General features: G+C 54.4%; 2 protein-coding genes across 4 annotated transcripts; one reads left to right on the top strand and one right to left on the bottom strand.

Annotated features, from left to right (window-relative positions):
• The first annotated feature begins 1044 nt into the window (after nt 1–1044).
• KANK3 (KN motif and ankyrin repeat domains 3) lies at nt 1045–21895 on the top strand. 2 transcript variants are annotated; one of them, XM_032251944.1, is made up of 12 exons: nt 1045–1103; nt 6917–6981; nt 7556–7560; nt 8809–10116; nt 10194–10293; nt 10498–10704; nt 10806–10890; nt 11348–11564; nt 18966–19111; nt 19232–19432; nt 19517–19615; nt 21385–21895. In XM_032251944.1, exons 2-12 carry the CDS (start codon nt 6944–6946, stop codon nt 21466–21468), a joined length of 2490 nt encoding a protein of 829 aa, XP_032107835.1. In that variant the 5' UTR covers nt 1045–1103; nt 6917–6943; the 3' UTR covers nt 21469–21895. The 2 variants fall into 2 exon arrangements, with proteins under 2 accessions (XP_032107835.1, XP_032107836.1); XM_032251945.1 differs by lacking the exon at nt 7556–7560 and having other exon boundaries at nt 1063–1278; nt 6916–6977.
• On the bottom strand, nt 21805–22728 carry RPS28 (ribosomal protein S28). 2 transcript variants are annotated; one of them, XM_032251947.1, is made up of 4 exons: nt 22626–22728; nt 22492–22539; nt 22115–22253; nt 21805–21962 (listed from the first exon to the last, which is right to left on the bottom strand). In XM_032251947.1, the coding sequence occupies exons 1-3, from the start codon at nt 22662–22664 to the stop codon at nt 22131–22133; spliced, it is 210 nt and encodes a 69-aa protein (XP_032107838.1). In that variant the 5' UTR covers nt 22665–22728; the 3' UTR covers nt 21805–21962; nt 22115–22130. The 2 variants fall into 2 exon arrangements, 1 of the variants encoding a protein (XP_032107838.1); XR_004260921.1 differs by having other exon boundaries at nt 21807–21962; nt 22076–22253.
• Nucleotides 22729–22749: the final 21 nt, after the last annotated feature.

Consider the following 22749-nt stretch of genomic DNA (forward strand, 5'->3'; position numbering starts at 1 on the left):
AAATAAATGAGTGTTGTGTGTGTGTGTGTGTGTGTGTGTCTTTGTTTTGTTGTTTTGTTTTGAGAACTAGGTCTTGTTATGTTGCTCAGGCTGGTCTCAACTCCTGGCTCCAGCGATCCTCCCATCTATGCCTCCCTAAATACTGGGATTACAAGTGTGAGTCACTGCACCTGGCCATAACAGAGTCTGCTCTTGTTTTTCAGATAGTAAAAGTAGCTATTAGGCTAATGCAATAGAGTAATGAGAAAAATACTGGGGAGGGGCTATGTCAGGCATTTAGGGGGCAGCAACACAAAGGTTGAACCTCAGAAGGTAGGGGAGACTGGGCGAGGTGGCTCACGCCTGTAATCCCAGCACTTTGGGAGGCCGAGGCGAGCAGATTACTTGAGGTCAGGAGTTTGAGACCATTCAGGCCAATGGTGAAACCCTGTCTCTACTAAAAATACAAAAATTAGCGGGGCATCGTGGTGTGTGCCTGTAATCAGCTACTCGGGAGGCTGAGGCAGGAGAATTGCTTGAACCCGGAGACAGAGGTTGCAGTGAGCCAAAATCGCGCCACTGCACTCCAGCCTGGGACTCCGTCTAAAAAATAAAAAAAAAAAAAAAGTGGGGAATCTCAAAAAGTACCCACGTGTGCAGGTGCAAGGAAAAGCATTTCTGGTAGGTGGAACTGCATGTGCAAAGGTTCTGCGGTAAGGAAGATCCGGGTCCTGGTACTTCATCCAGGCACTGCAAAATAAGTACCAGTTACAGAAATCCCACTGGGTTACTCTTCTACTTATAGTTCTCTCATGGCTCCCTCGTGCCTGTGGATCAAATCCAAGCTCCTTGGCCTGGCGCTGGGCAGGGACTTGACCTCTGCTGGTACAGAAATGCCGCCAGCCCGCGCTCGGCGACCGTCACTGCAGGCCCCGCCCACACCACGCCCATATTCCAGGTCCCGCCTCCGTTGTCCCACCCCACTTTCCTATTGGACTTTCTGGAAAGCCTCGGGTGCTGGTTGGCTGGAGTGGCCGTCAGTTAGGTTCAAGGCCTTGATAATCAGTCCCCGGACTTCGAGGGGGCGGGCTCGGGTGCGGGCGCGGCTGGGGTTGCGGCTTCAGGTAAATCGCCAGCTTGCGGCGACACATATGGGGGGATACTTGAGTGAGTGGATTCGGGGACGCACCGGGACCCAGTGCTGCGCTGCGTTTCCAGCCCCACTGCGGGCTCTGCGCGCTGCGACGGAGCGGGCGCCGTGTCCTCTGGCCGGGACCCTTCCCACACTGGGAGCCCCAGGTGGGTAGCGAGCAGAGTGTGGGGCTCTGGAGGCGTGGGATCGTCCCCCTCTCGCCCTTCAGGAGCCCACTGGGGGGCTTGTTTGCTCCCTAGTGCCCCAACCGGTTCTGGGACCCTTTCCCGGGACGGCTTGGGGACCCTGGCCAGCCCCTCGAGCTGGGCTGGGTGTGGGAGCGTGACACGGAAATGGTGTTTTGGGGAGGGACGCACGGCCTCGGGACCCGCAGACAATGGGTAGCGGATGGGACCGCCCGGCGACGCTTCCTGTAGGAAACTGCTCTGTCTCTGTGCGGCCAGGACGACCCGGGGGTGGGCGGATGATGATGACATTAACACCCCCCTTCCTGCTGTCACCAGCTACCCCCAACCCACCTCAAGAGTCTGAGAGTCCCACCAAACATCAGGGGCTCCTGGAAGGCGCCCTCTCCCCAGGACTGGGATCCTCACCGGCCTGCCGTGGCCCCCACCCCTCTGGTTTGGTGATCACAGCTCTGTGTCCCAAAATAGTCCCTGGGGCGGGAAAGCGGCTGTATGGCGTCGATTCTGACGGCCTAATGAGGGGGTCTTAGGCAGAGAATCCCGATCATGCCGTGACAGCCAGGGCAGGGAGCAGAGGAGAGGAGAAGGCAGCTCCACGCCCCACTCCAGTGAGGCCCCAGCCCCTGGAGCAGCAGAGGTAGGGGGAGCCTCCACCCCAATCAGGGACACATGCAGGATCTGACACAGGTGCAGGCTGGAAGGGCCAAGCCCCCTGAGGTTCCCTGCTCCTGCTGGGAAGGGGAAGGGGAAGGGGCTGTTTCTAGAAAGCATTCGAGCAAGGCCAGCCACAGTGGTTCATGCCTGTAATCTCAGCATTTGGGGAGGTCAAGTAGGGCTGATCTCTTGAGTCAGGAGTTTGAGACCAACCTGGCCAAAAAGGTGAAACCGCATCTCTACTAAAAATTAAAAAAATTAGTCAGGTGTGGTGGCAAGCGCCTGTAATCCCAGCTACTCAGGAGGCCGAGGCAGGAAAGTCACTTGAACCTGGGGGTCGGAGGTTGCAGTGAGCCGAGATCCAGCCCTTGCACTCCAGCCTTAGTGACAGAGACTCCGTCTCCAAAATAAAGCATTCGAGTGTAGTGGCCAATGCATGGACTCTGGAAGAGCTGCTTGGGTTCAAATGCTGCCTCTGCCTGTTTGTGACAGGATGCAGGCAGGACACTAAACTGTTCTGTGTCTCAGTTTCTCCATCTGTATGATAGAGGGAGGGACAATGATCATAGAAAATCTAACCTCAGTGGGTTTAGCTAGGCTTTAAAAAAAATAAGTCAAGGTCAGGTGCAGTAGCTCATGCCCATAATCCCAGCACTCTGGGATGCTGAACTGGAAAGACTGCCTGAGCCCAGGAGTTGGAGACCAGGCTGGGCAACATAGCAAGACACCATTACCTACAAAAAATAAAATTAGGTTGGGCATGGTGACTCATGCCTGGTTTGAGACCAGCCTGGCTAATATGGTGAAACCCTGTCTCTACTAAAAATACAAAAATTAGCTGGTGTGGTGGCACACACCTGTAGTCCCAGCTACTTGGGAGGCTGAGGTAGGAGAATCGCTTGAACCCAGGTGGTAGAGGTTGCAGTGAGCCAAAATCGCACCACTGCACTCCTCCAGCCTGGGTGACAGAGCATGATTCTATTTAAACAAACAAACAAAAAATTAAAAATATTAGCCAGAAGTAGAAGTGTGTTCCTGTAGTCTCAGCTATTTGAGAGGCTGAGGTGGGGGAATCATTTGAGCCCACAGGTTCAAGGCTACACTGAGATATGATTGAGCCACTGCACTCTAGTCTGGGTGACAGAGTGAGAACTTGCCTCTTAAAAAGAGTCCAGGCAAAGGGGCTCACACCTGAAATCCCAGCACTTTGGGAGGCAGAGGCCAGCGGATCACAAGGTCAGGAGATTGAGACCATCCTGGCCTGCATGGTGAAACCCTGTCTCTAATAAAATATAAAAATTTAGCTGGGCGTGGTGGCAGGTGCCTGTAGTCCCAGCTACTTGGGAGTCTGAGGCAGGAGAATTGCTTGAACCCGGAGGTGGAGGTTGCAGTGAGCCGAGATTGTGCCACTGCACTCCAGCCTGGTGACAGAGAAAGATTCCATCTCAAAAAAAAAAAAAAAAAAAAAAAAGATATCAATAAATTGCTTAGACTAGAGGCTGGCCTGTAATAAATGTCAAAACTGTTGTTATGATCTGACACTCTGGGGGTATCCATTCCTTTTTTTAGCCCAGCCTCTGGATCCAACTGCTTCAGCTAGTTTAGGTCTCAGGAATGGCCCACAGCTGTCTTCTGAGATCCCAGGCAGGGCCTGAGATTTGGGTGTGACCAGGTCATTGGAGGAGGACGATGACCCCATTGCATCATACAGCCAGCTGTGTGAGAAGCAGACCCAGACCCCCCAAGCCTCAATCTGGGCTTTTTCCACAGCCCAGTTCTTCCTTGGCAATTTCCTGAAAACAAGTGATGAACGGTATTGGCTGTCCTCTGCGATGACCTGTTGGCCTGTTGACCCACCCCTTGCAGCCAATGTGAAGGGACGGGAAACAGCTGCTTGGGGACTGGAAGGGGCCCCCCTGCCTGGCCTTGGAGGAGGAAGGGAGAGTTCAGGGACTTCAGCCAGACAAAGGTGGGAAGTGGGGTCAGGGTCTCCCCATCAGTGGAGGAGGGTAATGAGTCAGGGGGGCTGATGAGTGCTCAATGCCTGGTAGGGTCGGGCACACAGGTGGTCACCAGGGATTAAAAAAGTCAGAAGGGGTGGCTGGGAGGGTTGCCAGGTGGTGTTCTGTTTTGTTTTTGAGAAGGAGGCTTGCTCTGTTGCCCAGGCTGGAGTACAGTGGTTCGATCTTGGCTCACTGCAACCTCCACCTCCTGGCTTCAAGCAATTCTCCTGCCTCAGCCTCCTGAGTACCTGGGATTACAGGTGGATTACAGGTGCGTGCCACTACACCCAGTTAATTGTTGTATTTTGTCTCAAAAAGAAAAAAAATAGAGATAGGGTCTCGCCATGTTGCCCAGGTGGGTGTGGAACTCCTTCCTGGCTCAAGTGATCCTTCTGCTTTTGCTTCCCAGAGTGCTGAGATTTCATCCTGTGTTTTTTTTTCTTTTGAGACTTGCTCTTTCACTAGGCTGGAGTGCAGTGGCATGATCTCAGCTCAGTGAAACCTCCGTCTCCTGGATTTAAGTGATTTCCCTGCCTCAGCCTCCCGAGTAGCTGGGACTACAGGTGCATGCCACGACGCCAGCTTATTTTAGTAGAGATAGGATTTCACCATTGCCAGGATGGTCTCGATATCCTGACCTCATGATCTGCCCATCTTGGCCTCCCAAAGTGCTGGGATTACAGGCATGAGCCACCGTGCCCAGCCCACCCTGTGCTTTTTGAATCAAAGTTCTGGATTCAATATTTGTCCTTGTTAAAAATCACATTATTATGTGGCCAATCTTCCTTACTTTCTTACAGACACCATCACGTCATCTGAACAGTCACTTTCTCCCGCCGCCCCATGAACAGCCACAGCTCTGACAACCCAGGTGTTTCCGTTTGCATTACAAACTCTTTTTTTTTTTTTTTTTTTTGAGATAGAGTCTCGCTCCGTCACCAGGCACTCCGGCTGGAGTGCAGTGACACAATCTTGGCTCACTGCAACCTCCGCCTCCAGGGTTCAAGCAATTCTCCTGCCTCAGCCTCCTGAGTAGCTGGAACTACAGGCACACGCCACCACACCCAGCTAATTTTTGTATTTTTAGTAGAGATGGGGTTTCACCATGTTGGCCAGGATGGTCTCCATCTCTTGACCTCGTGATCTGCCCGCCTCAGTCCTCCAAAGTACTAGGATTACAGGCGTGAGCCACTGCGCCCGGCTTACAAACTCTTACAAGCCAAGGATCAAGCCCTGTGAAACTCCACTAGCAACATTCCAGGGAGACAAGTATCCACTGATTTGTTGATGTGGATCTTTTGTGCATGTAGCCCCCAATTTCCCATCATTCCTGCAACAGTTTCACAATTGACCTTGGTAAAAATTTGGATGCACAATTACATGATTTTTTTTGAGACCAAGTCTCGCTCTGTCACCCAGGCTGAAGTGCAGTGCCACGATCTTGACTCACTGCAAACCTCCACCTCCTGGGTTCAAGCAATTCTGCTGCCTCAGCCTCCAGAGTAGCTGGAATTACAGGTGCTCATCACCACGCCTGGCTAATTTTTGTATTTTAAGTAGAGACAAGGTTTTACCATGTTGGCCAGGCTGGTCTTGAACTCCTGACCTAAGGTGATCCATCCCTCTCAGCCTCTCAAAGTGCTGGGATTACAGGTGTAAACCAGGGTGTCTGGTCCCAGATAAGGTTTTTGTTTTTGTTTTTTTAATTTTTATTTTTTGTATGAGACACAATCTCTCTCAGTCTCCAGGCTGGAGTGCAGTGGCGTGATCTCAGCTCAGGGCAACCTCCCGGGTTCAAGAGATTATCTTGCCTCAGCCTCCTGGGTAGCTGGGATTACAGGTGCTCACCACCACGCCTGGCTAATTTTTGTATTTTTAGTAGAGACGGGGTTTCACCATATTGGTCAGGCTGGTATTGAACTCCTGACCTCATGACCCGCCCAGCTGGGCCTACCAAAATGCTGGGATTACAGGCATGAGCCACCTCGCCTGGCTTCCAGATGAGTTTTTAATGATTCCATGAAGGATTTCCAACTTTGGACTTCCTTTTCTAAAGGCTCACAGCCCACTATGTGGAGCATCCATTTCTCATTTTCCCCAGAGGTTACCAGAAAGCCCAGCAGGTCTGGAATGCCTCCCCACTTCCAGCTACCCTGTTTTCTTGGTCATCTTCCTCTCTTTGCTTGACGTCTTTCCTGCTTCCTCCTGTTGAGCAGGCTGAGGTCCCACACCTGGGCCTCATTCATTCCATCCAAAGTTTCAAGGTTGGCCAGGCATAGTGACTCACGACTGTAATCCCAGCACTTTGGAAGGCTGAGGCAGGTGGATCACTTGAAGTCAGGAGTGCGAGACCAGCCTGGCCAATATGGTGAAACATTGTCTCTACTAAAAATACAAAAAGTAGCAGGATATGGTGGTAGGCACCTGTAATCCCAGCTGCTCGGGAGGCTGAGGCAGGAGAATCTTTTAAACCTGGGGGGCGGAGGCTGCAATGAGCCAAGATTGTGGCACTGCACTCCAGCCTAGGCAACAGAGCGAGACTCTGTCTCAAAAAAAAAAAAAAAAAGAAAAAGTTTTGGCTGGGTGCAGTGGCTTACACCTGTAATCCCAGTCCTTTGGGAGGCCGAGGCAGGCAACTCGTGATCAAGCTACTCAGAAGACAGAAGCAGGAGAATTGCTTGAACCTGGGAGATGGAGGTTGCAGTGAGCCAAGATCACGCCACTGCACTCCAGCCTAGGCCACAGAGCAAGAATCTGTCTCAAAAAATAAAAAGTTTCAAGGTCTCTTAAGGGAAGAGGAAGGAGCGGGCATGTGTGGAGGGAGGTGGGTGGGTGAAGGAGGAGGAGAGCTCTTGGGTCCTGTTTACTTAGACTCAAAGGCAGGCCCCAGAGGCTCCAGCCAGAGGGACAGCACCCAGCCCCACCTTCACCCCTTTTGCAGGGTGCCTCTGACGGCTGCTGCAGGAAACATGGCCAAGTTTGCCCTGAATCAGAACCTGCCTGGTGAGTGTGCAAAAACAGATATGTGTGTGTGTGTGCGTGTGTGCATCCACAGAGCCATGTCCAATGCCTGTGTGTGGGGACACAGCCCTACAATGGCCAGAGGGTCCTCTCCAATGTCATGATCCTGCTTTAAATCACCTATGGCATCAATCATGGCCAGGTGCGGAGGCTCATGCCTGTGTCACCCCTGTAATCCTAGCACTTTGGGAGGCCAAGGCAGGTGGATCACCTGAGGTCAGGAGTTTCAGACAAGCCTCGCCAACATGGTGAAACCCCATTCCTACTAAAAATACAAAAATTAGCCAGGCATGGTGGCACGTGCCTGTAATCCCAGCTACTTGGGAGGCTGAGGCAGGAGAATCACTTGAACTCGGGAAGTGGAGGTTGCAGTGACCTGGGATGGCACCATTGCCCTCCAGCCTGGGCAAGAAGAGTGAAACTCCATCTAAAAAAAAAAAAATTAGCCTGGCATGGTGGCGTGTGCCTGTAGTCCCAGCTACTCAGGTGGCTGAGGTAGAATTACTTGAACCTGGGAGGGGGAGGCTCCAGTGAGCAGAGATGGAACTACAGCACTCCAGCCTGGGTGACAGAGCAAGCCTCCACCTCAAAAAGACAAAACAAAACAAAACCCACCTATGGCACTAATCACAAATGGAATACACCCAGCTCCCAGGTAGCCCTCAACTCTAGGAAGTGTGGCCCCTCTACCTCCATTCCTCTCCCCCTCCCTTCCTTCACTCTGCTCTGGACACCCTGGTCTCCACCCCACTGTGACTCCAGCTGACCCTCCATGAGCTGTTTTCTTCTAGAAACCTGTTCCCAGCTGCTTTCTCCTCATTGCTCATCGTGCAGGGCTTCCCCACACCAACTTTTTTTTTTTTTTTTTTTTGAGACCGGGTCTCACTCTCACCATCTGGAGTGCAGTTATGCCATCTCAGCTCACTGCAACCTCTGCCTCCTGGGCTCAAGTGATCCTCCCATCTCATGATCCTCCCACCTCATCCTCCCAAGTCGCTGAGACTACAGGCGTGCTCCATTACGCCCAGCTATTTTTTTTTTTTGGAGATGGGGGGGGGTCTCAATATGTTGCCCAGGTTGGTCTCGAACTCCTGGGCTCTAGTGATCCACCCACCTCAGCCTCCCAAAGTGTTGGGATTACAGGTGTGAGCCACCACGACTGGACAGGGCTCCTTTGTTTGTTTTTGAGATGCAGTCTCTTTCACCCAGGCTGGGGTGCAGTGGCCCAAACTCGGCTCACTGAAACCTCCACCTCCCAGGTTCAAGCGATTCTCCTGCTTTAGCCTCCAGAATAGCTGGGATTACAGGCGCGTGCCACTACCACCCTGTACATTTTCGTATTTTTGGTAGAGACAGGGTTTTGCCATGTTGGTTAGGCTGGTCTCGAACTCCTGACCTCAGGTGATCCGCCTGCCCCGGCCTCCCAAAGTGCCGGGATTACAGGTGTGAGGCCGGGCCAGGTTTCCACACCACAGGAACGTCCCCTCCACAGGAACGCTTCCCTGACAACCAGAGCCTAAGTCGCTCCTCCTTTTATTTCCTATTATCATTGCCGTAGGCATCATTTGGAAGGATGCTTATCTGCTTCCTACAGGAGGACACGGATGTTTGTCTTGCTCACTGCTGTGTCCCCAAGGCCTAGAAACATGCTTAGCGCAGAGTAGGCACTCATTAAACGCACGACTGAGTTAATACTTGGGTACAGATAGGTGTGAACCGTGGGCGTTGGTGAGGGACACGCTCGGTTTGCTTAGTTATCTCCCGGGTCTCCCCATTCTGATGCCCCCTCCCCGTGCCCCCGTTGTGCACGCAGACCTGGGCGGCCCCCGCCTGTGCCCGGTCCCTGCCGCCCCGGGCGCCCGCAGCCCCAGCTCTCCCTACTCGGTGGAGACGCCCTACGGCTTCCACCTGGACCTGGACTTCCTCAAGTACATAGAGGAGCTGGAACGTGGCCCCGCCGCCCGCCGCGCCCTGGGACCCCTGCCCGCGCGTCCCCCCCGCGCGCCCCGGCCCAGCCTCGCGGGCACACGTAGCCTAGGCGCCTGGACATCCAGCGAGTCCCTGGCCAGTGACGACGGTGGAGCACCGGGCATACTCTCCCCAGGCACGCCCTCCGGGCTCCTGATGCCGCCGCTGTCGCCGCGCGCTCCCGTGAGCAACCCGCGCGTCGAGCACACGCTCCGGGAGACCAGCCGGCGGCTGGAGATGGCGCAGGCGCACGAGCGCGCGCCCAGCCCTGGCCGCGGGGTCCCACGGAGCCCACGCGGGTCTGGCCTCAGCAGCCCCGCCCCTAACCTCGCGCCCGCCTCGCCCGGCCCCGCCCAACTGCAGCTGGTGCGAGAGCAGATGGCTGTGGCGCTTCGGCGCCTGCGCGAGCTCGAGGACCAGGCGCGCGCGCTGCCCGAGCTGCAGGAGCAGGTGCGCACGCTGCGCGCGGAGAAGGCGCGGCTGCTGGCTGGGCGCGCGCAGCCCGAGCCCGACGGGGAGGCCGAGGGGCGCCCGGACAAGCTCGCCCAGCTGCGGCGGCTCACTGAGCGCCTGGCCAACTCCGAGCGCGGCGTCCGTGCCAAGGCCAGCCACCGGGCTGACGGCCCAGACGGCCTGGCTGCAGGGCGCAGCGAGGGCGCGCTTCAGGTCCTCGACACGTCAGTCGGGAGCCTCGATGGGATGCCCCAGATCCGGGAGGTGGCTGCCGAGGCCGTGCCCGAGACCCGAGAAGTGGGTGCCCAGGCTGTGCCGGAGACCCAGGAGGCCGGCGTGGAGGCGGCCCCCGAGACCGTTGAGGCGGATGCGTGGGTGACCGAGGTGCTGCTGGGGCTGCCTGCGGCTGTCGAGCGCGAGCTGGAGCTGCTGCGTGCCAGCCTGGAGCACCAGCGCGGGGTGAGTGAGCTTCTGCGGGGCCGGCTGCGGGAGTTGGAGGAGGCCCGCGAGGCTGCGGAGGAGGCGGCCGAGGCGGCCGCGGCGGCCGCGGCCTGTGTCCAGCCCTGCGAGGCCACCACCCAGACCCCGTGGAGCTGTGCTGAGAAGGCCGCACAGACCGAGCCCCCGGCAGAGGCGTCCTTCCTGACTCAGAAGGGCCCGCCCAGATCCACAGAGAGAGACAGAGCCGTGGCCCCTGCGGGTGAGTCCTGACCCCGCTGGGCCCTGGCCTGCTGGGCGCTGCACTCGAACTCAGTGCACTCATCTCATCCCCGCCAGGCATCCTCAAATCCATCATGAAGAAGAGAGACGGCACACCTGGTGCCCAACCCAGCTCGGGACCCAAGAGCCTGCAGTTTGTTGGGGTCCTCAACGGAGAGTGAGCGCCTTTCCCCTCCCATGGCAGCTTCTGCCGGGACGTGGACCGGGGTTGTAACCCCAACTCCGCCCCTCTGCTGGCAGCGTAGTCTTGGCAATCCTCAGTTTCCTCATCTGTAAAATGGGGACGGCCACACCCACGTCGCAGGCCTCCAGAACGAGCCCACAGGGGAGGTTTAGCAGTCACCTCCCACCCTGCCCCCAGGTACGAGAGCTCCTCCAGCGAGGACGCCAGCGACAGCGATGGCGACAGCGAGAACGGAGGTGCCAAGCCGCCGGGGAGCTCCTCGGGTTCCGGGGATGACAGCGGCGGGGGATCCGACTCCGGCACCTCTGGTCCTCCCAGCGGAGGAGACATCCAGGACCCTGAGCCTGAGGCGGAGGCAGATTCTCAGCCAGTGGCACAGGGGAGGTGAGAGGTGCTCGCGAGGAATTTGGAGAGGAGGCGGCTGCTTCCCTCTGGTGGGTGCTGCTCCCTGATCCCTCCTGAGCCCGGCCCTGCCTCCTCTGCAGGTGCGAGCTGAGCCCGCGTCTGAGGGAGGCATGCGCAGCGCTGCAGCGGCAGCTGGGTCGGCCCCGCGGAGTAGCCCGCGACAGCGTGAGTGACCCCAGGAGTGGCGCAGGCGCCAACAAGGACCTCTGACACCTCTTAGGGGAGCGCACCTAGATCTGTCCCTTCCCGCCAGGCACCTCGCCTGACTCCGGGCTCTCCGAAGGGATCTCGGTTCCAGGATAGCACCAATCTTTCCTTGGTTTCCCCAAAGAGGCCCATCCCCGGCCCCACTCCAGGATTCCCCAAGAGCAAGCGCTCATTGCCTTTCCCCATTCAAGGTTCTCCCACATATCCTTCCCTAGAAGGAAAGGACCCCTTCCGATAGGGGTGTGGCCCCGGCCTTCCATCTGGGTCCCCATGGATTCCCACCGGGACAAGGAGTGACCTTCCTTCCCTGCCTGGAAACGCCAAAGGGGTCGCTTCCCAGTCTCTGCCCATCCCCAGCTCCCTTACCACGGCGTCGTGGATCGTAGCCAATGTTATCTTCGCTCCATCCCGGCAGGGCGCGGTGCGCCTGGTGGCCCAGGAATGGTTTCGAGTGTCCAGCCAGCGGCGCTCTCAGGCAGAGCCCGTGGCAAGGATGCTGGAAGGGGTGAGGAGCCTGGGACCCGAGCTGCTGGCGCACGTGGTGAACCTGGCGGATGGCAACGGGAACACGGCCCTGCACTACAGTGTGTCCCACGGGAATCTGGTCATCGCGAGGTTGCTCCTGGATACGGGTCAGAGCCAAGGGAGGGTGGGTGGGACACCAGGAAATTGGGGAGGAAAGGGCCGGGGCTGACCTAGGCGCGAAGACTCTGGAGAGGAAGGTAGAGATTAGCTGTCCAGCAGAGGGCGCCACTCCTCCTCGGGTTTTTTAATTTTATTTTTTGACCGAGTCGCGCTCTGTCACCAAGCTGGAGTGCAGTGGCACGATCTCGGCTCACTGCAACCTCCGCCTCCTGGGCTCAAAGGATTCTCCTGCCTCAGCCTCCCGAGTAGCTGAGTCTACAGACCCGAGCCACCACACCCAGCTAATTTTTTATTTTTAGTGGAGACAGGGTTTCCCATGTTGGTCAGGATGGTCTCGATACCCTGACCTCGTGATCTGCCTGCCTTGGCCTCCCAAAGTGCTGGAATTTCAGGCATGAGCCACCGCACCTTGCCAGCCTCCTTGGGTTTTTTTTGTTTGTATTTTTGTTTTTGAGATGGAGTCTCTGTTGCCCAGGCTGGAGTGCATTGGCGTGATTTTGGCTCACTGCAACATCTGCCTCCTGGGTTCAAGCAATTCTCCTGTCCCAGCCAAGTAGCTGAGATTACAGGTATGCACCACCACGCCTGGCTAATTTTTGCATTTTTAGTAGAGATGGGGTTTCACCATGTTGGCCAGGCTGGTCTCGAACTCCTGACCTCAGGTGATCCATCCACCTTGGCCTCCCAAACTGCTGAGATTACAGGCGTGAGCCACTGCACCCAGCCCCTCCTTGGGTTTTAAACCTCTTTGTGTCTGGGTTCCCAAAGGCCTTCTGCCCTCGGGGTGGGGGCGCAGTGACCTATAATCCCAGATCACTTGAGGTCAGGAGTTCGAGAACAGCCTGACCAACATGGTAAAACCTCGTCTCTACTAAAAATACAAAAATTAGGCCAGGCGCGGTGGCTCACACCTGTAATCCCAGCTCTTTGAGAGACGGAGGCAGGCAGATCACCTGAGGTCAGGCGTTTGAGACCAGACTGGCCAACATGGTGAAACCCCATCTCTACTAAAAATACAAAAATTAACCAGCTGAGGTGGCACATGCCTGTAATCCCAGCTACTCAGGAGGTAAGGCACGAGAATCACTTGAACCCAGGAGGTGGAGGTTGAAGTCAGCTGAGATCACGCCACTGCACTCCAGCCTGGGCAACAGAGTGAGACTCAGTCTCAAAAACAAAAACAGAAAAACAAAAATTAGTTGGGCATGGTGGTGGGCATGTGCAATCCAAGCTATTCAGGAGGCTGAGGTATGAGGATCGCTTGAACCCAAAAGGCAGAGGTTGCAGTGAGCCAAGAGTGAGCACCACTGCACTCCAGCCTGGGCGACAAAGCAAGACTCCGTCTCCAAAAAAAAAAAAAAAAGGTATTTTGGTCCCACCATACCCCTAGTTCTGCCCTGAGGCTCCTCCCACTTTGCAGCTGGACGGAATACCCAGCTCTGGGCTTAGGTAGATCTCAGTTTAGGGGCATTATTTAATCTTGTGAAGTGGAGTTGGCAAGGCCTCTGTCCCTGGGTAGTTATGATAATACATGTAAAACTGCCAGACAGGTAGTAGTAGATCAGTAAATGGCCACCACGTACTCTGTCCCTGAATCTCCAGCTGGAGCACTCACTGAGTTCCCGAGCCCCAGTGTCCAGCTTAGAGGTGAGGTACTCACCAGGCAGGACTCTGACTCTCTCCCTCCTGGGATGCGGCACTGTGCCCTACCAACCTCCAGCTGCCTGTCCCGAGAGACTGGGCACAGAGGGTCTGGTGGGCAGTAAACCCCTCCAGGAGGCCCCTCCCTCTAGGTACCCTCCTGCAGGTTCAGTAACCTCTGAGTCAGCCTTTGGGCACCTCTGGCACTCACTGCAGACTGCGGTGGGTCCCACTGTCTGCCCCCAACCCCCTAAACCCACAGATCCCTCCCAGCCCTGGAGGTCTTTGTGACCCAGGAAAGGACACAGCTGCTCTGGAAGCTGGAGCATTGTAGGAGACAGGAGACAGGGAATGAATCCAAATGAACTTCTTGGACATCTCATGCCTTAAAGGGGGCTGGGGCTGCGGCAGGGGTGTAGGCATCATTGGTCACCACCAGAGGCCCCTGGCTCCTTGGCCCCATTTATCTCCTACGTTCGAATCCCTATTTGTTTTTTTTGTTTTTGTTTTTGAGATGGACTCTCGCTCTGTCACCCAGGCTGCAGTGCAGTGGCATGATCTCTGCTCACTGCAACCTCCACCTCCCAGGTTCAAGTGATTCTCCTGCCTTAGCCTCTCAAGTAGGTGGGACTACAGGCACCCGCCACCATGCCCAGCTAATTTTTGTACTTTTGAGACGAGGTAGAGAAAAGGTTTCACCATGTTGGCCAGGCTGTCTGGAATTCCTGACCTCAAGTAATCCGCCTGCCTCAGCCTCCCAAAGTGTTGAGATTGCGGGCATGAGCTAGTGTGCCCAGCCTCTAATTCCTATTTGCCTCCAGCTCTCCAGACCCTCCCCAGGGGCCCCTGCTTCTCACCCATCTCCCCTCTGCCCCTACTTGCTTGCTGTCATATACACCAATGTCCCTGCATTCAGGGGCTGTTTCCTGTTTCATCCCCTTGAATCCAGGGCCTTGAGGTACCTGTGTGTGCACCTTGTCTTGCTGTCCACTTCCACACCTTTCCCCTCTTCGGCCCCTTCTTCCGGCTTCTCCCTTTTACCTCAAGTCGCTCCTTGTTTCTTGAACTTTAGCTCCTGGCCAGTTCTTCCTTTCTCCCTCCAGCCTAATCCTTCCTGCAAAGCAGGTCCACTGTGCACTGGTTACCTCTTCAGCCGACTGCACCTTGGAATGTGTTTTCCCTACTGGCCGAGTCTGGTAAGGTAGAACACTCACTCACATGACAAGTTACACGAAGCAGGTTCCTTACTTACAGACAGGCAGCATGGGACAACAGAAGCCTAGGATTGACAGTGAGCCAATCCCCCAAGGCTCAGGCAGCTGCCCAAGTTGGATGGAATCTGGTCTGCAGGTGTCCCACTTGCACTGCAGGTGAGGGACCCAGGAAAGCAGCCCGCTCTAGCTCTAGGTTTTATACCCTGGGGAACAGGAACTGGGCTAACGCATTAAAGGACAACCTATTTCTAGATGGGGACAGAAGCAGAGCCTAGCCTGTTCCAGCTAGTTCTTCCTTATCTCAAAATGTTGCATTTCCAGAGCATTCTGTAGTTACTCTTGAGAACTGTAAGTGAGAAAGTAGGGAGAACTGTGCTGTGCTTGTCAATTTCTTTTTTTTTTCTTTCTTCTTCTTCTTTTTTTTTTTTTTTTTATTTAGAGTCTTGCTCTATCGCCAGGCTGGAGTGCAGTGGCGCAAACTTGGCTCACTGCAACCTCCGCCTTCTGGGTTGAAGTGATTCCCCTGCCTCGGCCTCCCGAGTAGCTGGGACTACAGGCACATGCCACCATGCCTGGCTAATTTTTGTATTTCAGTAGAGACAGAGTTTCACCATGTTGGCCAGGATGGTCTTGATCTCCTGACCTCGACATCCACCCACCTTGGCCTCCCAAAGTTCTGGGATTACAGGCGTGAGCCACCACGCCTGGCTCAATTTCTTTTTTCTTTTTTTAAGACAGAGTCTCGCTCTGTCACCCAGGCTGGAGTGCAGTGGTGTGCTCTTTCTTTTTTTTTTCTTTTTTTGAGACTGAGTCTCACTCTGTTGCCTAGGCTTGAGTGCAGTGGTATGATCTCAGCTCACTGCAACCTCCACCTCATGGGTTCAAGCGATTCTCTTGCCCCAGCCTCCCAAGTAGCTGGGATTATAGGGGAGTACCACCATGCCCAGCTAATTTTTGTATTTTCAGTACAGATGGGTTTTCACCATGTTGGCCAGGCTGGTCTTGAACTCCTGACCTCAGGTGATCTACTGGCCTCAGCCTCCCAAAGTACTGGGATTACAGGAGCGAACCACCATCACCTGGCCGGCACGTGTCAATTTCAATATCCTCCCCTCTGATTCCTCCAACCTGCTGGCTGCCCTTCCTTGATCTTGACTCTGCCCCACACCAGCTTTACAGGTATAAGGTCAGCCCCAGACCTTGATGTCACTAATAATTGTGCCCCCTACAGAATTTCACTTCCCAGCTCCCTGCTTCCTGCCCCTCATCTCCCAACTTCTCGGCTCACTGGCTCCCATTTCCCAACACCAGCAATTCTTGGACCTTACAGGGGTGGTTACCCACTGCCCCCCTCCGTTTCACAGCCCCCACCCCTTGTCTCTTTGCCTCTGTCATCCTCCTTCAGCCTGTCGTGAACTCTTCTCCATACGCTTCTCTCACCTGACCCTACCCGCCTGCCTGACAAACCCACAGCAAACCCTCAAGTGTGTGTTGAATGAATATCTACTTCCAAAGAACTTTCAGGAATGTGTGGTTTTGAGTGCATGTATGGTGGGGGTGGTTAGGGAAGAGTAGAGAGATGATTATCAAGTAAAAACATGAAATAATTTCAAATGGCGGCAAGTGCTGTAGCAGAACACAACCAGAGGATGAAGTCAATGAAGAGGGTGATTCTTTTTTAATTTTTTTGTAGACATGGGGTTTCCCCATGTTGCCCAGGCTTGTCTCCAACTTCTGGGCCCAAGTGATCCTCCTGCCTCAGTCTCCCAAATATCTGGGACTACAGGCGTTCACCATCACACCTGGGTAATTTTTGTATTTTTAGTAGAGATGAGGTCTTACTTTGTTTCCCAGGCTGGTCTCAAATGCCAGAGCTCAAGTGATCCTCCTGCCTCGATCCTCCTGCCTCGGCTCCAACGTACTGGGATTATAGTCATGAACGACTGTGCCTGGTCAGGGTAATTCTTTAGTTAAGCAAGGCCAAGGGCAGCTGCAATAGGAAAGAGAGAGGGAGCAGGAAAATGGGTGGGTCCCTTGGCTAGCCTGCAGGGACCCTGCTCTGGCTCTTTCTGTGTGCCCCCCCACCACATGATGCCTTGCACTGGTATCTCAGTGGAAGGCATGGACACCCACAGGGTATGCCACCCAAACAGGGAACATCCTCCCCACCCCTTTTTACAGACAATGCTGTTGCCTAGGCTGGGGTGCAGTGGTGTGATCATAGCTCACTGCAGCCTCAACCTCCCAGGCTCAAGGGATCCTCCCACCTCAGCCTCCTGAGTATCTGGGACCATAGGCACGATCCACCACACCCAGCTAATTTTTTTTTTTTAGGCTGAGTCTCTCTGTCGCCAGGCTGGAGTGCAGTGGTAAGATTTGGGCTCACTGCAAACTCTGCCTCCCAGTTTGAGCGATCCTCCTGCCTCAGCTTCCTGAGTAGCTGGGACTATAAGCACATGCCACCACGCCTGGCTAATTTTTTATATTTTGAGTAGAGATGGGGTTTCACTATGTTGACCAGGATGGTCTTGATCTCTTGGTTTTGTGATCAGCCCACCTTGGCCTCCCAAGTGCTGGGATTACAGGTGTGAGCCACTGTGACTGGCCAAATTTTTTTTTTTTTTAAGAGATGGGGGTCTCACTGTATTGCTCAGGCTGGCCTCTGACTCCTTGCCTCAAGTGATCCTCCTGCCTTGGCCTCCCTATGGATTGGGTGTACAGGTGTGAACCACCATGCCTAGCCCCTATTTTTGCTGTCATTTGACTTAACCCTTTATTCCCCAGTCCCTCATTTCAGCTCTCCTTCCTCACTAGGATATCCATTCCATAACCCTGACCCAGCTCCTTTCTCCAAGCTCCTCACTATATGCCCTGCCTGCCCACTCATTTCCTTACACTACCTCAATCCTCAGAGCCTTCAGAATGGAAGGAGACAGGCATTAATATAGATACTCCAGGAAATGCCATCGAAACAGGTGCTGTGAGGAACAAGGCCTAGGATGGTAGCAGAACTGATCCCAGAGGAAACTGAGCTCACATTTGTGTTTCATTCAGGACAGGCAATGTTGACCAGGCTATTTTGCTTCCTAGGGCTGCCATCAAAATATCACTGTGGGCAGCTTCAAACAACAGGTCAAGTTGGAAATCAAGGTGTTGGCAGTTTTTTTTTTTTTTTTGAGACTGGGTCATACTCTGTCGCTCAGGCTGGAGTACAGTCACATGATCTCAGTCTTACTGCAATTTCTGCCTCCCAGGTTCAAGTGATTCTTCTGCCTCGGCCTCCCAAGTTGCCGGGATTACAAGCACCCACCACCATGCCCAACCATTTTTTGTATTTTTAGTAGAGACAGGGTTTCACCATGTTGGCCGGGCTGGTCTCAAACTCCTGACCTCAAGTGATCCAGCGCCTTGGCTTCCCAAAGTGCTGGGATTACAGGCATGCACTACGGTGCCTGGCCACCAAATTTATTTTAAATTGTTGTTCCTGGCCAGGCATGGTGCCTCACGCCTGTAATCCCAGCACTTTGGGAGGTCAAGGCAGGTGGATCATGAGGTCAGGAGTTTGAGACCAGCCCGACCAACATGGTGAAACCCCGTCTCTACTAAAAATACAAAAATTAGTGGGTGTCATGGCATGTGCCTGTAATTCCGGCTACTTAGGAGGCTGAGGTAGGAGAATCGCTTGAACCTAGGAGGCAGAGTTTGCAGCGAGCCAAGATTGTGCCACTGCACTGCAGCATGAGAGACAGAGCAAGACTCTGTTTCTAAATAAATAAATAGTTGATCCCAGCTGCTGTGTGGAACCTGGAGTGGATTCAGGGACAAGGGTGGAGGCTGGCACTGTTCTTTATGGGAGCAACAATGGTGCCTTGGCGGGTGGTGGCCCTGAAAATAAACCCGTCATTTTATTCAGTCAACAAATGTTAACTGAGCACCTACTGTGTGCCAGGTATTCTTCTAAGTACTGAGGGATACAGCAGCAAACATAACCAAGTCCCTGCCTGGTCTGAAATAGTGAGGTCTGGGCTGGTGGCTCATGCCTGTATTCCCAGCACTTTGGGAGGCCAAGGCGGGTGGATCACTTGAGGTCAGGAATTCAAGACCAGCCTGGCCAAGATGGTGAAACCCTGTCTCTACTAAAAAAATATAAAAAGCCGGGTGTGATGCCACATGCCTGTAGTCCCAGCTACTTGGAAGGCTGAGGCAGAAGAATTGCTTGAACCCAGGAGGCGGGGTGTTGCAGTGAGCTGAGATCATGCCACAGCACTCCAGCCTGGGTGACAAGAGTGAGACTCTGTCTCAAAAAAAAAAAAAAAAAAAAAAAAAGATGAAAAGAAATAGGAAGGTCCTTCACTGAGTAGATGATACTTGGGCAACACCCTTGTGAGGGAGGAACCACGTGGCTATCGTGGGGAAAGTGTTAAGGAGACACCCAGTGTGCAGGTGCCGTACTTGAGGCCTGCAGGGAGGTAGGTGGATCAAGTTGGGCCGGGGTATTGGCATCTCAGTGGATGGCCCCCTTCTCTCTCCCAGGGGTCTGTGAGGTCAATCGCCAGAACCGAGCTGGCTACTCGCCTCTCATGCTGGCTGCACTCACCTCTGTGGGGCGGGAGAAGGAGGACATGGCTGTGGTCCAGAGACTCTTCTGCATGGGCAATGTCAATGCCAAGGCCAGCCAGGTGCGTGGATGCCCCCACTGTGGCTCTCAGCCAGGAGTCACTTCCACTTTGGGAGTCAGCCTGTGACTTTCCTTCCCTGAGTCTACCCAAGCCTGTCCCCGCTTCTTCCCCACTCCCCAGACGGGGCAGACGGCCCTCATGCTGGCCATCAGCCACGGCCGAAAGGACATGGTGGCAGCCCTGCTGGCATGTGGGGCTGACGTGAATGCACAGGATGCGGATGGGGCCACAGCGCTGATGTGCGCCAGCGAGTATGGGCGCCTGGACACCGTGCGGTTGCTGCTTGCCCAGCCAGGCTGCGACCCTGCCATCCTGGACAATGTAAGACCCCGTAATAGGGCTGGCATCTGGAGGGGCGGGACTATGGCTTGGCTCAGGAACCTGACTGTCCCTAACGTTCTTCAGGAAGGCACCAGTGCCCTGGCCATTGCCTTGGAGGCTGAGCAGGATGAGGTGGCCGCTCTGCTACATGCCCACCTGAGCTCAGGCCAGCCCGACACCCAGGTGAGCACAGCTCCCAAAGAAACAAACCTTCCCAGCTGCAAATTCAGTTTACAGAGGATAGTAAATATGGCCCAGGCCTCCCTTTCTGCTCCCTCAACGTAGCACCAGGGGTGCAGAGCCAGTGTCTGGATTCTCCTATGTGGCGTTTTTTTTTGGTGGTTGGAGACGGGGTCTTACTCTGTAACCTTGTGCTCAAGGGATCCTTCTGCCTCAACATCCTAAAGTGCTGGGATTACCGGTGCGAAACAGTATCTGGCAGGGGTTGGGATTTGATGTTAAAGCAGCAAAACCCCAGTGTGAGGCTGATGCTACCCCGGGTCATGAGACTGAGGCCTCTAAGGGGGAAGTAACCTAAGGTCACAGACCTAGCTAAGACCTTTTATGCATTTCCCTGGGCTCCTGTTACCTACTCCCAGGGAGGCTCTTACCAAGGAAAAAGGAGCCCTTTGCCATCAGGCAGGGTGGGGAAGGGGGGCCGGAGCTTCAGAACTGGAGACTGGGTGAGTTTGCAGAACACATGATTCGCCTCCAACACCACTATACTCCGATGGCAAGCGCCAGGCTGTTGCAGCACTTTCATAATCGAAGTCGTCTAATCAGCCCTCTTATCCTGTACAGGCTGAGCCCAAATTACCATGGCTCCACTTACATTTATTTATTTTATTTTATTTTATTTTTTATTTTTTATTTTTTTGAGACGGAGTTTTCGCTCTTGTTACCCAGGCTGGAGTGCAATGGCGCGATCTCGGCTCACCGCAACCTCCGTCTCCAGGGTTCAGGCAATTCTCCTGCCTCAGCCTCCTGGGTAGCTGGGATTACAGGCACGCGCCACCATGCCCAGCCAATTTTTTTTTTTGTATTTTTAGTAGAGACGGGGTTTCACCATATTGACCAGGATGGTCTCGATCTCTTGACCTCGTGATCCACCCGCCTCGGCCTCCCAAAGTGCTGGGATTACAGGCTTGAGCCACCGCGCCCGGCCACATTTATTTATTTTTGAGATGGAGTCTTGCTGTTGCCCAGGCTGGAGGTGCAGTGGGGTGATCGCAAGCTCGCTGCAACCTCCACCTCCCAGGTTCAAGTGATTCTCCCACCTCAGCCTCCCAAGTAGCTAAAACTACAGGCACATGCCACTATGCCCAGCTAATTTTTTTTTTAAGACAAGAGTCTTGCTCTGTTACCCAGGCTGCAAAGCAGTGGCATGAGATGGGGTTTCACCTTGTTGGCCAGGCCGGTCTCAAACTCCTGACCTCAGGTGACCCACCCACCTCAGCCTCCCAAAGTGTTGGGATTACAGGCGTGAGCCACCATGCCTGGCACCACTTATAATTTTTTGACTTAATGATAGTGTCAAAGTGATGTGCACTTAACAGAAACCATACTTCACCAGAGTATTCAATACATTACATGAGACATTCAACATTTTATTAAAATAGGCTTCATGTTAGATGGAGTTTCCCCAACTACAGACAAACAAGTTCTGAGCAGGCTTAAGACGGACCACGCTAAGCTGTGATGTTTGGTAGGTGTATTAAACACATTTCAACTTGCAATATTTTCATTATAAGTTGAGGAACACTTGCACTAGCCCCACTGGGAGATGTGGGAACAAAGGTCAAACACCTCTTCCAGGTCAGAACTGGCAGAGGTAGGATTCCAACTAGGCAGCATGGCTCCCATCCGCTAGTTGAGGCTGGGGCGGAATCCCAGGTTTCCCGCCTGAAGGAGATTGCAGCCTCTGCCCCCGCCCCTTTCCCCCTCCTCTCTAGACAAGGTCATCCCCTGGCTCCCAGAGTGCCACACCTGGTGAAGAAGAATGCAGTGACAATGGAGAGAACGCCCAGGCTCAGTGAACTGCCCCATCTGGCTCACTACACCTGGCTGTGGGAAGATCTCCTCAGTCACCTCAGCCTTTGGCGCACAGAAGGGTCAAGGGTCCTCTTCTCAGAGGCTAACACCGGCCGAAGAGAAAGGCGGTTTCACTTGGGGTGACTGGCAGGAAGGGCCTCACCCTGACCTCACCGAGGTGAAGTGGGGACCAAGGAAACGTCTTTGCTAATAAAACGCTCCTACTACGCCTGTGTTTTGTTTGGGGTAGGGTGCATATATACAAACACGACCATTTCCAGAGTGCGGGAGGATCGGTGACCACCTGGGAGCCACGCAAGAAACCTACTAAAGAAACAGAATCCCTAGTCGCACAACACAGATCAGAACGCGAGTTAACTTGTATCACAAAGGCTTTATTTAAAGGTCCATCTCAATTTATGTGTGGCAGCATAAAATAAAGGACCAAATCGTGACACACCGTTTCCATCTCAAGTGGTCGAATCCAACATCCAAAACCCTGTAAACAGACCCAAACATGAGATGCTGACAGGCCCCGCAGCAGCTGGCAAACTCCCACCTCCCTCTTGCCAATCTCTGTAGACTCTCTTTCTGCTTCCCAAGCCCTCTCACCCTGAGCTTAACGAAGCCTCCCTTCCTCTTTGCACTAACCAGCGAGCAGCCAAACTCAGCGCAACCTCCGGGCCTCTCGTTCGGACTCCAACAGTGTCAGCACGTCGCCCTCGCGCACGGGGCCTTTTACGTTGCGGATGATGGAGCGGCTCGTATCGTCCATAAATTCCACGCGCACCTACGGGTCCCCACCGGAGAGTGGGGGAAGGCGTCAGGGCGGGCCGCGGGGTGGGAAGCAGTTATGAATTCAGAGAACGTGTCAGGGCCAGATCACAGATCCTTAAAGGAGCCACCAGAGCCCTGGGATGAAAGAAGCATCGGTTCCCGAATTCTGGCTGGCAGGGGTTAAGGCAGGGTAGGGGTCCTATCAGGGTTTAGGGCCCCCGGGAGTCGGCCAAATGCCCCCACCCGGTTACCTGCGTGCACTGTCCCTGAGAACCGGTCCTGCCGAGGACTTTGGTGACCTGGTGGAAAGAAGCTGGGTTTAGATCTGGCCCGCTCGGTTCATCTACTGCCTCCCGCTGCCCCCAAATTCGGGCCCCCATCTCACCCTGGCCAACTTGATAGGCTGCACACGGCTCGTATCCATGATGGCGGCTCGGCAGCGGTCTGGCGGAGAGGAATCACGTGCTCCGGGGAGAGCCTTTATAGTACGTTCTAGCTCCGCCCACTAT

Source organism: Sapajus apella, unplaced genomic scaffold (assembly GCF_009761245.1).
Source record: "Sapajus apella isolate SASKATOON/1434 unplaced genomic scaffold, GSC_monkey_1.0 scaffold77, whole genome shotgun sequence".
NCBI classification, from domain to species: domain Eukaryota; kingdom Metazoa; phylum Chordata; class Mammalia; order Primates; family Cebidae; genus Sapajus; species Sapajus apella.

Coding starts and splice junctions, on each gene's coding strand:
- KANK3 (XM_032251944.1), top strand. CDS start 6,944: ATGGCCAAGTTTGCCCTGAATCAGAACCTGCCTGGTGA. Junction 10,117..10,193: donor CAGAGCCGTGGCCCCTGCGG/GTGAGTCCTGAC, acceptor CATCCCCGCCAG/GCATCCTCAAATCCATCATG. Junction 10,891..11,347: donor GCGGAGTAGCCCGCGACAGC/GTGAGTGACCCC, acceptor CCATCCCGGCAG/GGCGCGGTGCGCCTGGTGGC.
- RPS28 (XM_032251947.1), bottom strand. CDS start 22,664: ATGGATACGAGCCGTGTGCAGCCTATCAAGTTGGCCAGG. Junction 22,540..22,625: donor AGCCTATCAAGTTGGCCAGG/GTGAGATGGGGG, acceptor TCTTTCCACCAG/GTCACCAAAGTCCTCGGCAG. Junction 22,254..22,491: donor CTCAGGGACAGTGCACGCAG/GTAACCGGGTGG, acceptor GGGGACCCGTAG/GTGCGCGTGGAATTTATGGA.